Source organism: Bidens hawaiensis, unplaced genomic scaffold (assembly GCF_021521415.1).
Source record: "Bidens hawaiensis isolate Kalapana, Puna unplaced genomic scaffold, B.hawaiensis_p1.1 tig00030168_1, whole genome shotgun sequence".
NCBI classification, from domain to species: domain Eukaryota; kingdom Viridiplantae; phylum Streptophyta; class Magnoliopsida; order Asterales; family Asteraceae; genus Bidens; species Bidens hawaiensis.
In genome coordinates, this window is record NW_027495007.1 from 82,867 (window position 1) to 97,987 (window position 15,121).

The following is a 15,121-nucleotide window of genomic DNA, read 5'->3' on the forward strand; positions in this document are numbered from 1 at the left end:
AAACTTAGACTTGTTTAATGGTTTTATCAAATATATATAAATAACTAAAACACATATACATGAATACATAATAATAAACGAGCCAAGCTCAAGCTTGAAAAAACACTCACAAACCAAGCTTAAGCTTTAGAAAAAGAGCTCAGAATGAACAGAGCTCGAGCTCTCGTAAGTCAAGTCGTCACGTTTACACTAGACATGGTTTAATAACAGATGAACATAGATCAACAAAATAAATCTAGATCTTCATAAAGTCAAACTCAAAGCCCTAAATCAAGTAGTTTATTACTAGATAACAAATATTCTCAACATTTGAATTAAAATAAATATATGCTATAATGGTAAAATGTAAAATAGCTAGCAGCCTGCAGCTTCATTTACATAATTCCAACCTGCTACAAGTATAATTTTTAAACAAATCAGCTCAGCATCTATTTGGTGTCTGCTTTCTCTAAGCTTGCCATATATGTCATGTAAACTGTCCATATATACGCAAACGAGTTGCTCACCAGCGGCTGCAACATCACGAAATCAACTTCCTTATTTTTAGTAAACTTAAAATTACAATATTAGTTATTAAATAAAATGTTACCTGCAAATGAACCGGAATGAATCTGAACGTGATGAAATCACAAACGGGCCAGAACATAACACCATTGATCAATGTAGGCACCAAGTCACGTTTCAATCTCGCAACAATTTCCGTACCACTTTCACCTAACAATTTATTTAACATGATTAATCACAATTTTTTTAGACATCAAAATGTATGCAAGAGAAAGAGGCTAACGCGTACCTTGTAGACCGGCATTGACGGAGAAGAATACAACAGTCATAATAGGCCCGAATACCGCTTGGCCCATGAACATTTTCTTGAAAGTTGAAATTAGGTCCCTCTTTGGAAATAATCTTGACATAAAATTGAACCAATAATGCAGTGACGGGCCTAATACTATCATTCCGTATCCGGCCATGCGAATGGTTCTTACAAGATCATAAGACTCTTCAGATGACCCTGCAATTGTCTAAATATATAAAGGATAAAAATCCAAGCTTGGAGTCGGTTAACGAGTAGAATTTAAATTATCTCTAACGGGTAAAACAAGTAATCACTGGGACCGTAGTAAAAATAAATTCATGAATCCTATCAAAACAATTGCACATGTTTCGATTAAGGGTATTTGGGATTTGCTAATTGTGTTTCTTAAACATATGGCACTTTAGAGTGATTGGATGAAGCAAAGTGCTTATGCATATTTCCTGAGAAATTATTTCTTTTTGGCAAAACAAGTAGCGGTGTAATTCAAAACAAGACGATCTTAAACGAGCTCAAGACCTAGCACGAGCTTTTATCAAGACTCATTCAATAAACGAGCTTGAGCTTCACATATTGAGCTAATTGAACTTTATATTTGTATGAATTTTATTTAAATAATTTGGATAATAACTATTATTATATAAAAAATTATTACAAAACAATTCACGAGCCAAGCTTGAGCTTTAAAATTGAAGCTTTAAGCGAGCTGGAACTCGGATGGGCTCGGCATGTTTACACCTCTAAAAACAAGTAACCATAGGTTGTCCCATATTAAAATTGACCTCAAGCATTAAAACAATTGTAGTCATTTTGAATTGTAAATTGTAATAAACTGATTACTAAAAATAACTAACTTCACCATAAAATAATAATCAGCTAAACATAATAACTTTAACCTACATTTTACCAAATTTCAAGACTTTCTGAAAATTAAGCTAAAATAAAATAATCTTAAAATTAAAACAAAACAACTAATTATCATACAATCAAATAATAATAATAATAATAATAATAATAATAATAATATACCTGAGAAGATAAATCAGCAGCAGTATAAATAAAGGCAGAAGTAATGCTTTTAGTCAAAATGGGTCGGGTTTTGACCAGACCCAAATACCACCCGATAACCACATTATTCGAAATCGAAGAAAACCGTGATACACCCTTAATACCAGTAGCAGCAGCAAACGGAACCGAGAACTCAATCTCTTTCAGCTTTCTTTGAGTAGGAAATCTAGAATAATAAGCTTTGGGTTGTTGGAAAACGGGTGGTCTTCGGGTAATCGGAGCTCCGATTGAATCGGAAACGGATCGTGTCTTCCATAAGGTTTTGTAGAGGTGTGATTTGTTACTAGTGTTCTTAAGGAAACAAGCACACATTTTGATTTGATGATCAGAACAGAAATCCCCAAATTGTGGGTTTAATGGTTGAAATTGGCAGGAAGTCGGCTGGCTTTGTTTGCAGCTTCGGCAGTAAACACGTGTCATTGTCTAGAAAGTTGTTGAATATATACATGATGATAGGTCAAAAAAGGGAAAATATTAAATAAACTTTCAACAAATCAAAATTATTATTGCTACCCGAGAGATTTGGTGTTTTATTACCCTATATACTTGATATCGCTGATCTATCATCGTTGTATAAGTGATATATTTGTTATTGGTTTATTGTCGAAATACATAATATCAGTAACGATAATATCAATGATATTGACACTGATATTTGGTCGATGTATCACCGATATTCCCTATATCAGGGTGATGATGGGAGATTAGACGAGATGGTGGCTTTCAATTGTTGGATCATTAGAATGAACGATTTTTCTCACCGCATTGTCAAGCGAGTGTTCACAAACATTGGCCTTAGGTGAGGGAAAAGCATATGCATCCTGATGTGATGAATTTAGCTAGTAGCCTATTTGAAGAATTCGTTATGGTTAAAAAATTATATGGTTGCCATTTTTCTTTTTTGATTGCCTAGAAAATAAATTTATAAGGAAAAACAAAAACAAGGACCTTGGGTGAGGAACGAGAGGCCCGTAAACAAACAGTGTCCTTACAAGTTAATGACCGAAACAAAACAAAGAAACTTAAACACATTAGTTATAAAGGAAAATTTATGAAGTTAAATTCACACCAAATCTTTCAATATAAGCTTGCTCTTTTACTTCTATTTTACACCCAAAGAAACGAGAAGGCTTTTACATCTTCTACCAACTTTGAGATCAAGCACTCCTTATGTTTGAAAATTTTCTCGTTACTTGCTTTCCAAGTTAACCACAATGACACCGTCAATTTTGACACCTTATGTTTTTCAGGTAGTTCTAAAAATGATTGTCCCGGGTTATTGTCAAGGTTCAACAAAATTAAACATGTTCCTTTAAAAGAATTTAATTTTAATTTCTTGTCCAAAATGACGGATTTATGGTCGATGATATGGTCCAAAATGACTAGTTTGTAATCCGCTCCGTTGAATCTGCATTGTGTAATGTGAGAAACATAATCGCAAACAGGTGAAGTAAAGTACTAAGAAACATAAAACATACTAATATGTACAATTAGATCAAACTGACACATTTTTCTGACACTTGTATGGATTTTGCAAAGTATTAACAACAAATAAAATACAGTTACTCTGATAATGTTACAATTGTTGGCTTTCTATATAATAATATAATAATAACATAATAAATGTCACAGATTGTGACTTGTCTTTGTAAAGAACGCGTCGATTGGAATATGCTTACTGTTTGAGGGAGAATGTTTCGGTTTCTTCTTGCCTTTGCTTTGGCTAACATCACCCTCTTTCCGCCTCATCCTGATACAAAATTTATAGCAAACAATAAATTCGTATACGAAATTCAATACTCTGCATTATGCATAACTGCATACCTGTTATTGAGTGGAAGCGTGCACCTTGATTCTTCTTCCATCTGCAGCTTTTCAGCAAGATGAAAATCAAAATGTTCTTGCCTTTCTTCCGAAAAACTGGGAGGCAATTCTACACCACATAGTGAACACTTGTAATCATCCAACCATATTAATACTTTATCATATGATGATGAAGACACGGTTTCATTCTCGATCACGGTCAAACGATCTTGGTTTCTTCCCTCCAATGAATGTGTGTCTGTGACTGTCACGTTTGCAGAAGACTTCAACGAGTTCCCAACCTGAGTGTTCTCATTAATCTGTCACAGAAAATAAGTTTCTTGAGGCTAAATGAGAAAAGCGATGAATTTCATATATGTATATATATCCTATATTTCTCGATATCATAAAACATAACCGAAATCAACGAATTTGTATTTAAATAATCAAAATTGCCACTTTTTAACAGTACTATACGGCTATACGCTAAGTTTGTATTTTTAGTACAGGTACCTGGTGTTTGAATTCATGGTCTTCAAGACCATTATCCTCCATTACTTGCTCACTATTATCAATTAGCTCTGATAGATGGTCACGGGATGGATCGGTATGTGAAGCACAATGTGGCTCAGGGTCGTCTTTAACATCTGAATGTTCTTCATCAACAAGTTTCATGTTATCATCTCAGGGCTTCATATAATTAAGAAGTGTTCTTTGTGTAGGATCAGATAGAGTATCATCTTTGTCTTCATTGAAATGAGACATGCGTAGTCCTGCGTGAACACAAATTCATTATCCTATGTCAAAGGTAGCTTCTTTTTTTGCATAAAATACCAATTTACTTTCACTTTTGTCTTGTTTTAGTCATTGTGGTTTCTTTGGAATATCCAAGTCATTAAAAATGGCTTTATTGTCCAGTTTGGGCCATTATGGGGACGTTTTGTACCGTTTTATATGGGATTGTTGTGAAAGATTGTCTTGTTTGGGTCATCATTACAATATTATTGAAGCTTGCTGCTATAATTGAACATTATATTCTCGTAAATAGGATCAGAAGTATATGTCTTTATCCTATAAATATATAAACACCGCATGTTTTCTTACCAATGAGTCTAAGTGATACGGGCAATTCAGCCTTGAGAAGCTTTGAAGCATGCTTCAATATATCATTACTTGACTGTATATAACTTTGCAAAGTCAAAGCTCGAGTTTTGACCTGAACATGACCAAACTTGAAGATTATGAATCAAATCATTTCACTCTACACCAAAAAACGCACGAAACTGTACCTCAAAAGATGCAGTCTTTAGTTTTAGTGTTAGTGTTTGCCCATGTAGACCTTCTTTCTCCATGTCAGCAGAAAGCATCTCTGAAAGTTCGACTGCGAAATATATATAACAAGGGTTCTATTATATTTACATGTATATTGTCATAAAGTAATATGTCACTTGTTGCAACAAGAAAACAAGCAAATAAAAATCACGTTTGACAAATATTTTCTTTTACCTAATTTCTGATGGAAGAATGTTTGGTCCTTAGTTGCAGAAAATGTTCTCTCGTTGCTAATACTTTTCCTTGATCTAACTTGAGGTGCATCTGTTCCTCCAAGTCCTAAGCCCACGGATATAAAAAAGTCTGCTGATGAAGGAGAGAATAACGCGCAAAGGAAAGAACTTTTTTGCAGCAAGTCTTCACATGTTTTAATCTCAAACACATCTTTTAAGATATGTTCTGTCACTTTACCAATTCCCCCAATCTGAGTAAAGATTGCAAATATATTTAAACAAAATGCCATAACTGAAAATAAATCAATGGATATGATTTAGTACCTTTTGTATAGGAAGTGATGATATAAATGTCATGATAGCAGCCCGATCTTTAGGTAAAAGAAACTGACCATTTGGCTTATTTATATCCGAGCACACCTGATCATTATATAAATTCTAATTACAAATCCTACATAAAACTTGTGAAATGTGAAGTAAATAAAATTCAAGTTACATGCATTTTGAGTAATGACTAATGACGCATATTTAAACCAAAAAGAAAATAATTATATAATCAGTGACCATAGTTTCTTTATTACACAAAATACAACACCTTAGCAAGTAAGCGATTTGGAGCAACTCCATCACTACATGTCAATCCAGTAGCTTTGTACACATTTTGTCTAAGCTCTTCAGTGACCTTCAATAATACAAAATAACAATCGAAAGTGACTAACACTTAACATTTTCAACACGTAAGATTGTGCGTTTGTGTGTGTGTGTTTAACTTACTTCTTCAGCAGTCATATCCCTTTCCTTGCAGACATTAGTAATATCCAGGTAGGCCTCATCAAGACTAGCAGCCATGAAATTGGGATCATATACTTGAAAGACTGATTTAAAATAACACATTATTATAACATTGTATATAAAAAAAATAATAATAAATAATAATAATAAAAAGTATTTGCATATAACTTACAAAAAGGTAAAGCATCTGACCTTTTCTAGTTAAGTCACTATAATATGTATATTTCTTAAAATCTGTAGGCACAAATATTAACTCTGGACATAATTTACACGCTATAAAACCAGGCATTGCAGCACGAACCCCAAATTTCCGAGCCTGCAACGATTTCCCTTTAACAGAAGAACGAAAGTGGATTGCAATAAAACAAAACTTTGAAATTTAAACCTCATAATTAGCAGTAGATATCATAGACATGCCACCTACAGCCATTGGCTTGCCTTTTAATGAAGGATTGCTCAAGGTTTCAACAGCTGCATAAAAAGCATCCATGTCTACATGCAACCACGTCCTTGATAAATCACGTGTAGCTTCTAATTCAACAATTTTTTTATCAGCAACCTATATTAACACAAGGATTTTAAAAAAATCATTAAAAGTATAACTGCAAAGGTGGTTAAATGTTTTATAAACATACATTAACATACAAAATAACAATGTTACCCTTTGGTAATGAGATAAATCAGTAGGCTTTAGCTTTGCACGTTGAGCACGCATATTTTCGATCTTTTGTTTCATATATGCCTCCTTTCGTTCCTCGTTTTCAAAATACTTTGATCCTTTGCTCATTTCGTACACCACTCTTCGCACTTTTTCCTTATCAACCCCATCCATACCTATCAACATCATCATCATCATCATCATCATCATCATCATCATAATAATAATAATAATAATAATAATAATAATAATAATAATAATAATAATAATCCAGGCAAACTACCAAAACACCAAAGATGTTAACCTAAGTATAATCTTCATTTCAGTTTTAAGTGTCAAATTAAATAAGTTCAAACTTCAAATTTGAAAGATCTTAACTTGATTATGAAGAAATTTCCTATTAACTGTAAGAACTCATTTGAGCGGAGAAAAGTAAGTTACAACTAAAAGTATTTATATGAATTCAATAAAAATAAGATGAATTTGCTTATTATGTGGGAATGTGTAACGTTTTAGCAATAATCTAAGCTTCTATATAGGCCTATAAACGAACCGAGCGAACATGAACACATAATTGAACAATTTTGTTTGCTCATTAATAAAATGAGCATGTTCGTGTTGTTTCGATTATTAAATAAACGAACATAAACGAAGTTCCAGGTTCGATTATCAAATAAGTTTGAACTTCAAACTTGATAGATGTTGGGTTGATTATGAAGAAATTTCAGCTAGAAATCATTTGAGGTGAAAAAAGTAAGTTAGAAGTAAAAGTATTTATATGAATTCAGTAATAATAATAATAATAAGATGAATTAGGTTAAACGGTGCGGATGTGTAACGTTTTGGCAATAATCTAAGTTTCTATGTATGCGAGTAAACGAACTAAACGAACACAAACACATAATTGACCAATTTTTTTGTTCATTTAAAACTAAACGAAGAGTTGAGGAACGTAAACGAACATAAAGAAACGAACTCGCACGAACATATTTGAGGAAACATAAAACAAACTACAAGTTAGCATAATTAATTCATCCAAACATATGTATTTGTGTTTACATTTACATAAATAAAACTATTTCGAAAATAAAATAAATGATTGATCGTTTATAAACGAACATCCTGGCGAACAGTTGAAACAATTGAAATAGGTCTCGTGTTTAGTTACAGATGGAGATGATTATTAACTGGCGCAATGGTAAATAAATAGATTAAATGATTAGAAAGTAATTAGGTAGGTTATTAGTGGATTAGAATTAGTATACCTGCTTTGGCGTTGGTGTAGACAGTGTGATACGACTCCCATGGCCGACTACTACTTGATGTTGATGTTGATGATGCTTCTCCTTCGGTTTTCGCCATTGATGGATTAATCGATGTTATTCATTCAATTTTCCAATCCAAATGAAAATTAAATAGGCCCAAAAGAAGCCAAGGACCGATTTATTTTTTTTTCTTTTTCTTTTTAACAAGTTAAAATCAAAATTCGATTATTGCGTGTGCGTTTTGTTGAACGGCAAATCCGATCCAACTGAGGCAGCGAAGAGTTATCGTGCGCGACACCTTGAACTATTTTCATAAACGTAACAACATCAGGGGGCAAGAAACTCAAATATATATCGAAGAGTTACTGGAAAAATTGCTAAGCATGAGAAAACTTGTGTCGAGAATCAACACGCATTCATTCCTTTTACTTTCGAGTTTCAATACATTTGGGTCTTTTACCTCTGATGCTACTAGATTTATTAACCAGACATACCTTGAATAAACTCAATTTTTCACATGATACCTTTTCAGAGAACAAATTTTATAAAGTTTTTTAAATCAACATCTTATCTTTTTTGTTTAAGAAACTATGTAAAAGGACAAATACCATTTCTATTCAAAACTACACAATAAAAGGTTTTGAGTAAATTGTTTTGAAAGGAGGAAAATGATTTCTTTGATCACCTTAAAAACAATATATTTATTTGATGGATTTTGATAGACTGATATAACTAAACGCAAGATAATATAGTGATACGAATGGTTATCTATTGTTTATGGTAAAAGAAAAGGATAACATGTTAGCTCAATTCATGTTACTTGAACTAGTCATACAAAATATTGAACAAAATTATAAAGAATCACTCATACAAAACTCCAATAGAATTTTACATTATAATAGATACATTACTGATTGATGATCGTCAAAAGGTGTTCCCCGCACTTCGGTTATATCTTGCTCTCATTCATATCTAGGTTAGTTTATGACATAGATACGGTTCAAAGTTCAAACGGAACACAAAACTAGGACTAGTTTTCATTGTACAAACAAACATAACAAACGAACATTACCAAAAAAGAGTATGATGCCGTACTTGAAGCCTACAATGAAAACAATTTTATGCAAATTGAAAAACGTTATGGGGCATTCCGAGAATCAAAATCGGGACCTCTCGCACCCAAAGCGAAAATCATACCACTAGACCAAATGCCCAATGATGCTTTTTCTTGAATCTAACACAAATTATATTTTAGCATCTATTAAAAAAACGTTTTTAAACTTTTATACCTGCATTGTCTTGTCACAACTTATGGTACTTAAATCACAACTGTTCTTCCGTTTTTAACTTATTCATATATCACTGATGATTTCTTGATATGCAAACTTACCTTGTAATACACTTAACAAGGTATATATATGTGGATCATAATGCGAAGTTCAAAACTTAAGAATTTGAAGTCGAGTAGATAGACAACTTCTACTATTAATGGAATACTTTAGGGGTGTTTGGTTGTGTAGTTTTAGTAAAATAAAAGGCTGAATTATATGTTGCTTGAGATCATTTAAACTATAATTAGTAGTTTAATTTGGACAAATAATGGTTAGTTAAGCACTTAGATGTTAAAATAACTTGATGACCCATAAAGCTTCAAGCAAATTAAAAAATTTAAATAAATGCTAATTAAAAAGAAATTTGGCAGAGTCTAGAAAACAAAAAAAAACTAATCTTAAAGCGTAAACTGCTATGTTTTTCTTGAAGTTGCATTGATCAACTCTATTATCAAAATAATCAAAAAGGACGAAAGACAACAAGCTTTGTTATATTACATACATTGTAGTTGATTTTTATGTATATGCACAAATATATTGTCAAACAATCAATAGCCATTTTAATGATATATTGACTTCCTAATCATGTCTTTCAAGCTTATATTTATAACCATCATTGACAAAGTTTACATACTAACTTTGATTTCCTAAGTTATAATTATTTCATCAAACAAATTATCAAAACTATGACCAAAATAAGATATTTACAGGTTTATTATAATATTTTTCATCCGGTAATTCAAACAAAAAAAGAGGCGAGTTTGTTGATTGCATAAAAGTATAAAACTTTGCTTCAAGGTTTATAATCTATTTACTTTTTCTTCCCGCAATTCAAATAAGATATTTGTTGATTGTGTAAACTATGGTTTTTGGTTTTAAGGTTTTGTTGAAAGATTATGAATGTAAAAATACGGGGCATTCCGAGAATCGAACTCGGGACCTCTCGCACCCGAAGCGAGAATCATACCACTAGACCAAATGCCCAATTTGATATTCATTTCATGAGTGTTAATAGGTGTTCATTATGGCAGTTTGTTTTGTTAAACGAACAAAGAAACTATTGTTTTTTATTACCCAATATACAAATATCCTCTCTCAATAAATAACAAATACATATGTAAGGTTGTACGTAAGGTTGTACCAAGAAATATCATTAAGTTTTGGGCGATTTTTAACATAACCAGAAATGCAAATTATGTATTATAGATTCATAGTCACACCCATATCATACCTCCTATCTCATATCGATGCATCATAGCTCATACACAATGATGCATTGAATTCGCGAGTTCAAGTGCATCTCAAAATTGAAAGGTGCATATGACCCTACACCACACAACCGTAAAATAATTACATCATACCGGCCATAACATATCCTATTTCCTAAAATATAATAACGAAGGCTCTCCTATGATGACACGATGACATAACAAAAATGAGTTTCGATTAACTAATTACACCGTCAAAGATGTTGTCATACAGATTGTTATCTAGTGTCAGTCTTTGTTACACTCTATTATCCGTTACATTGATGTTTTGATATACTTGTACGACCCGTTGGATGTTATTATAATACATGATATTTTAGGCATAACACATGTTAATTTAGGTATAATCCATGTTAATTTTGGGGATTTTAGGGTTTACATGATAATTTTGGGGATTTTAGTTAATACATGTTAGTTTAGGTAATACATGTTAATTTTGTGGATTTTAGGTGTAATACATGTTAAATTTGTGTGTATGTGTGTAATTATGTAAATGTATGTGTGTATAATACATGTTAACGTGACACGAAGTCTTGAATTTGAGAACTTAAACCTTATAAAGCTAATGGAAAGATGAAAACATAGTTGCAGACCTGTTTTCGAAACATTGTATAAAATCAATAACACCCTTGTTTAGGGTGTATTATAGATTATCGTAAAGGCCTTTGGTTATACTTCGCTTCATCTTTGAACACTGGAAGAATATTCGGATTGTAAACGGGTCAAAACAACCGAATTTCATGGCTGCACCAAATCATTCAGCATGCTGATTGACCGAAAATAAGCTGCTGTCCTGTTTTTCAGATATTTGTATAAAATCAACCATAGGTTATATAAAGGTGTATTTTATATGGTTGGAAAGCTCTGTGTATCTAGTTTCTCCAGAAGTTTAGAACAATATAAAATATGGTCGTTTAGTAGGTCAAATCAGCCGATGAATACAGCTGCGCAGAAAGTTCTGCGCATGATTCAGCTTTCTAAAAACTAGTTAAAGATGGATGTTTAAACACCTGCAGTCCAGAAGATAATTTTTATGAATTTAATTTGTTGTGTTCACATATTAAAGATTTTCTAAAATAGCTTAGAGGTACTTGTAATTGTTGTTGATAAATATGATTAAAAGAGTTATGCAATCATAATAAAGATGGCATGAACATGCAACATGCTATATGTTGAAGTTAACCATGTATTCATAACTAGAACTTTTATTATGAGCTTGATTATAGATGTATTGTGAGTTGACTTCAGGAAGTCAACGTGGCAGAGGAAGAACCACCCAAGTTGCTATCAACCTACGGGCAAAGGTACGTTTATCTTACATCTAGCTTAAGAAGTTATAAGTCTTATTAGTATGTCTTTATTTATTACAAATTATTAAATGGATACGGACCGCCTTGACCCATTTAAATTGCAAGTTGATTCTTTTGACTATACATAGTGCGTACGGGTTGTTAGTTCGCTCTTTAATTGAGTGTTGTATGCTCTTTTAATCTTTATATGTCTGTTTATTTTACATGTTTCTATTTTTTTTTTAAATTTGATTATGCAATCTATATTTGTGATTTTTAGTGGTTAATTATCTTTAACACCATGTCATTAGCTTAGACTATCTTAAATGGTTTTGTTACTATTTAGATACAAATATTAATCAAGTCCTAAAAAGTTGTTTGAGTTGCTTAAGTGACTTGACCAACACATGCCAAGAATTCAATTCAGGAACAACTCTAGCATATGTTTATACGCAAGGAAATGATAAGAAAGTTCAGCAAAAACTTGATATTTTGATAGCTTACACTGATCATGTTTATTCTTTGCTTTTTCTTAATACATTGTGATTATCATTTTTTTTTTCAAACATGGATTTGTTACACTTGTTGATGTCAAACCTTTAATTTACTGTTTGGGTAATTATTTAGACACGGGGTTATCTTTATGAGTTTATTTGTCTGTTTGAAATACACATATATTGATATGAAGGTTTTGTTTTACAATTTTGATAGTTACACTGATGCTGGTATGCATATGTATGATTAGTAAGTCCTAGTTCTTGATGTTCACGTTTGTCAATTTGCCTCACTTTTTGTTATTGAAAAATGATTATTACTCTTTAGCTTTAATAGGTACAACGCTTATAGAAACAGAGTATTTTTTTATTAATGTTCTTTTTCGAATGCTTACCCATTCATCTAATTTTATAGTTTTCATAATTTACAGGTATGAGTGGCTTGTTCCTGTTGGCCAGAGATGATGGCCAATATATTATAAGTTCTTCATTGCTTATTGGCATTGCATTCAAAAGAATACACATTTTGTATTGATCAAGTAAAAGTCAACAACCGGTAAAAAAAGTTTATTTATTTATTATATATTATTTGTTTAGGAAATAGTTAGCATAGACTGAATTTGGTCAAGTTTTAATTATTGTGATAAGGATGGCACCCTTGTTTTCGCTTCATACTGGTGTTTCAGATTCAGGATAAACCTAACATGCTTGCAAAGAGATTCAAGTATCACAAATAGTATTGCATTGTGCTTGGTGCTCAACATCCATGCAGGTATCATATTGTTTTCAAGTTTTGGTTTTATTTACCTATCTTCCTATATATGATTATATTCAGTAGTGTGACATAATTCTTTTCACTCCAATGAGCTTCTCATGAGTGAACTATACGCCTGAATCTGAACGGTATTGCACTTATATGAAATTTGGCATCTTTTATTATGGATTAACGGAAGTTACTCTTGAATTTATTTAAGAGCCACAAGTTTTTGATAAATAATTTAATGAAAAATATTTGTGGAATTAAAGATGATAATCCATATATGTTGCCCGATATGTGACAACTAGGAGAACTTTTGATATTGGGAAATCAATAATATTTATAAACTCGCAATTCTTGAATAGGTCATCACCACTCGTATTGCAAACTCGTTGGACACAACCTCCAAGATGTGTGTACAGTCGATGCAACAGAGCATCCTTGGAAGGTTCCATCTAGCTTCATGTCATTGTACAAATTGCAATGCATGTTAACTAGTCGGACTATGTAAGAACTATTTATAGTATAAGTATTATAGGCTCAAGTTCCGTATCGATAATCAGCACACAAACTAAACGAATAACTCGTGTTTATATTAATAAGAAAATATCACTCTAAAAACTGATTACAAACCCTCAAACCCTAACTCGGTTTGACTCTTGATGAACCCTAACTCGGTTACACCAACTTCACCTAGATGAACCCTAACTCGGTTACATCTCGTGTGTGTCTCTAGATAAACCCTAACTCGGTTGCATCTCACACCACCACATGCAATCTATAATGTCTAACCATGACATGTTTATATAGGACTAACCTAACTTGCTATCAAAGACATTACCTATTATAATTACAATACAATTAGGAAACATAACCACTATGACCTACTTGTCAATATTGGTCCCTCAAGTTCATCGACTTGTGACTTGGAGTCTGAAATTACTTCCAACATAGGCAATCACGTGAAGTCCTTTCAAACATAGCTAAGTTCTCATTGTATTCCTCAAAAAGATTATCACTTGCGAGTTGTTTCACTGCTTATGTGCATTTTTGTAACACCGTGAACTCCTTTCAAACCTCATGCCGTAACCTTCCCAAAACGCGAAACTATTAAAATCTGGCCTATCGATATCCCCAACAATTTTTAAAACTAATTTGTACGACAAAAGAAATCTTGCTCTGAACGTCTTTCGTTGTACTTCGGGTTTTCAATGAAGTATTTATTAATTAGAATTTTATAATCCAATTCATAGTTATGATACTTGTCATAGTTATAGATTTCTTTCTTATGTAATTAACTATTATTACTATATTACAAATAAAAAGTTTGGTGCCGCAAGTGTATTATTGGGCCACTTGGCGGCACTGAACTAGTTCGTAAAGTTTATTATTTTTCTTTAATTCAGTTATCGTAACGAAAACTGCCTGAATGTGGTTTTCTGTGTTTATTTTTTGTTTTAGTTTCGGGATCAACAACAATCAGCGTCTACCAACGCTTGAGTTTTACCGATTGACGCCACCCCATTGGTCCACCACAACCTTTATACTTTTTTGTTATATATTTAGTTTTAATTCCGGTACAATAACACACATCACCGAAACCGACAAATTCGCTTCGACTTACCGGCTCAACGCTTGACACCGACAACACTTGAGTTTTACCACTGTCCGATTTTTACTAACCTCCCGGGCGCAAAGGATAAAAAAACTAGTTAACTAATAATAATAATAATCAACATCACTCGAAAAGTATTTATTATCAATTTTATACTAAATAAAAAGATCACAACTTGTGATGCTTAGGTCAGAATATTCGAATTTTGATCCTCTCTCATGAAAAAGAAGTGTTGTGGTTATTGAATCAAATGTTTTGTTACATAAATAATTAAAAATGATATATCAAAAAACATGTGTTTCCGACCCAACTTTAACTGGATTTTGGGGCTTGGGGCCGCGGTTATTTAAGGCCCTCCGTGTTGCGATAGAGACTTTAAAAAATGTTACAATAAATTTTATAAAGGAAGAAGTGTTACATATTAATGCCCAGTGTTAAATATGATGTAATCTATATTGCAAA

The 15,121-nt window shown here is 32.3% G+C and overlaps 1 protein-coding gene, 1 non-coding gene and 1 pseudogene across 3 annotated transcripts; all 3 read right to left on the reverse strand.

Annotated features, from left to right (window-relative positions):
- Positions 1-253: 253 nt before the first annotated feature.
- On the reverse strand, positions 254-2,226 carry LOC143579929 (uncharacterized). The gene is made up of 4 exons (XM_077063104.1): positions 1,844-2,226; positions 794-1,022; positions 590-714; positions 254-512 (listed from the first exon to the last, which is right to left on the reverse strand). Exons 1-4 carry the CDS (start codon positions 2,192-2,194, stop codon positions 429-431), a joined length of 789 nt encoding a protein of 262 aa, XP_076919219.1. The 5' UTR covers positions 2,195-2,226; the 3' UTR covers positions 254-428.
- A 1,146-nt stretch (positions 2,227-3,372) lies between these two features.
- On the reverse strand, positions 3,373-8,013 carry LOC143579912 (DNA polymerase kappa-like; annotated as a pseudogene). The gene is made up of 13 exons (XR_013143550.1): positions 7,906-8,013; positions 6,644-6,816; positions 6,368-6,541; positions 6,175-6,298; positions 5,965-6,065; positions 5,786-5,872; positions 5,515-5,610; positions 5,192-5,441; positions 4,975-5,066; positions 4,790-4,901; positions 4,199-4,458; positions 3,707-3,987; positions 3,373-3,632 (listed from the first exon to the last, which is right to left on the reverse strand). The product of XR_013143550.1 is annotated as a DNA polymerase kappa-like (transcript).
- A 2,135-nt stretch (positions 8,014-10,148) lies between these two features.
- Positions 10,149-10,220, reverse strand: TRNAP-CGG (transfer RNA proline (anticodon CGG)). Its single transcript has one exon. It is a non-coding gene; the product is annotated as a tRNA-Pro (tRNA).
- Positions 10,221-15,121: the final 4,901 nt, after the last annotated feature.

Coding starts and splice junctions, on each gene's coding strand:
- LOC143579929 (XM_077063104.1), bottom strand. CDS start 2,194: ATGTGTGCTTGTTTCCTTAAGAACACTAGTAACAAATCACACCTCTAC. Junction 1,023..1,843: donor CTGCTGATTTATCTTCTCAG/GTATATTATTAT, acceptor TTATATATTTAG/ACAATTGCAGGGTCATCTGA. Junction 715..793: donor CGTCAATGCCGGTCTACAAG/GTACGCGTTAGC, acceptor ATAAATTGTTAG/GTGAAAGTGGTACGGAAATT.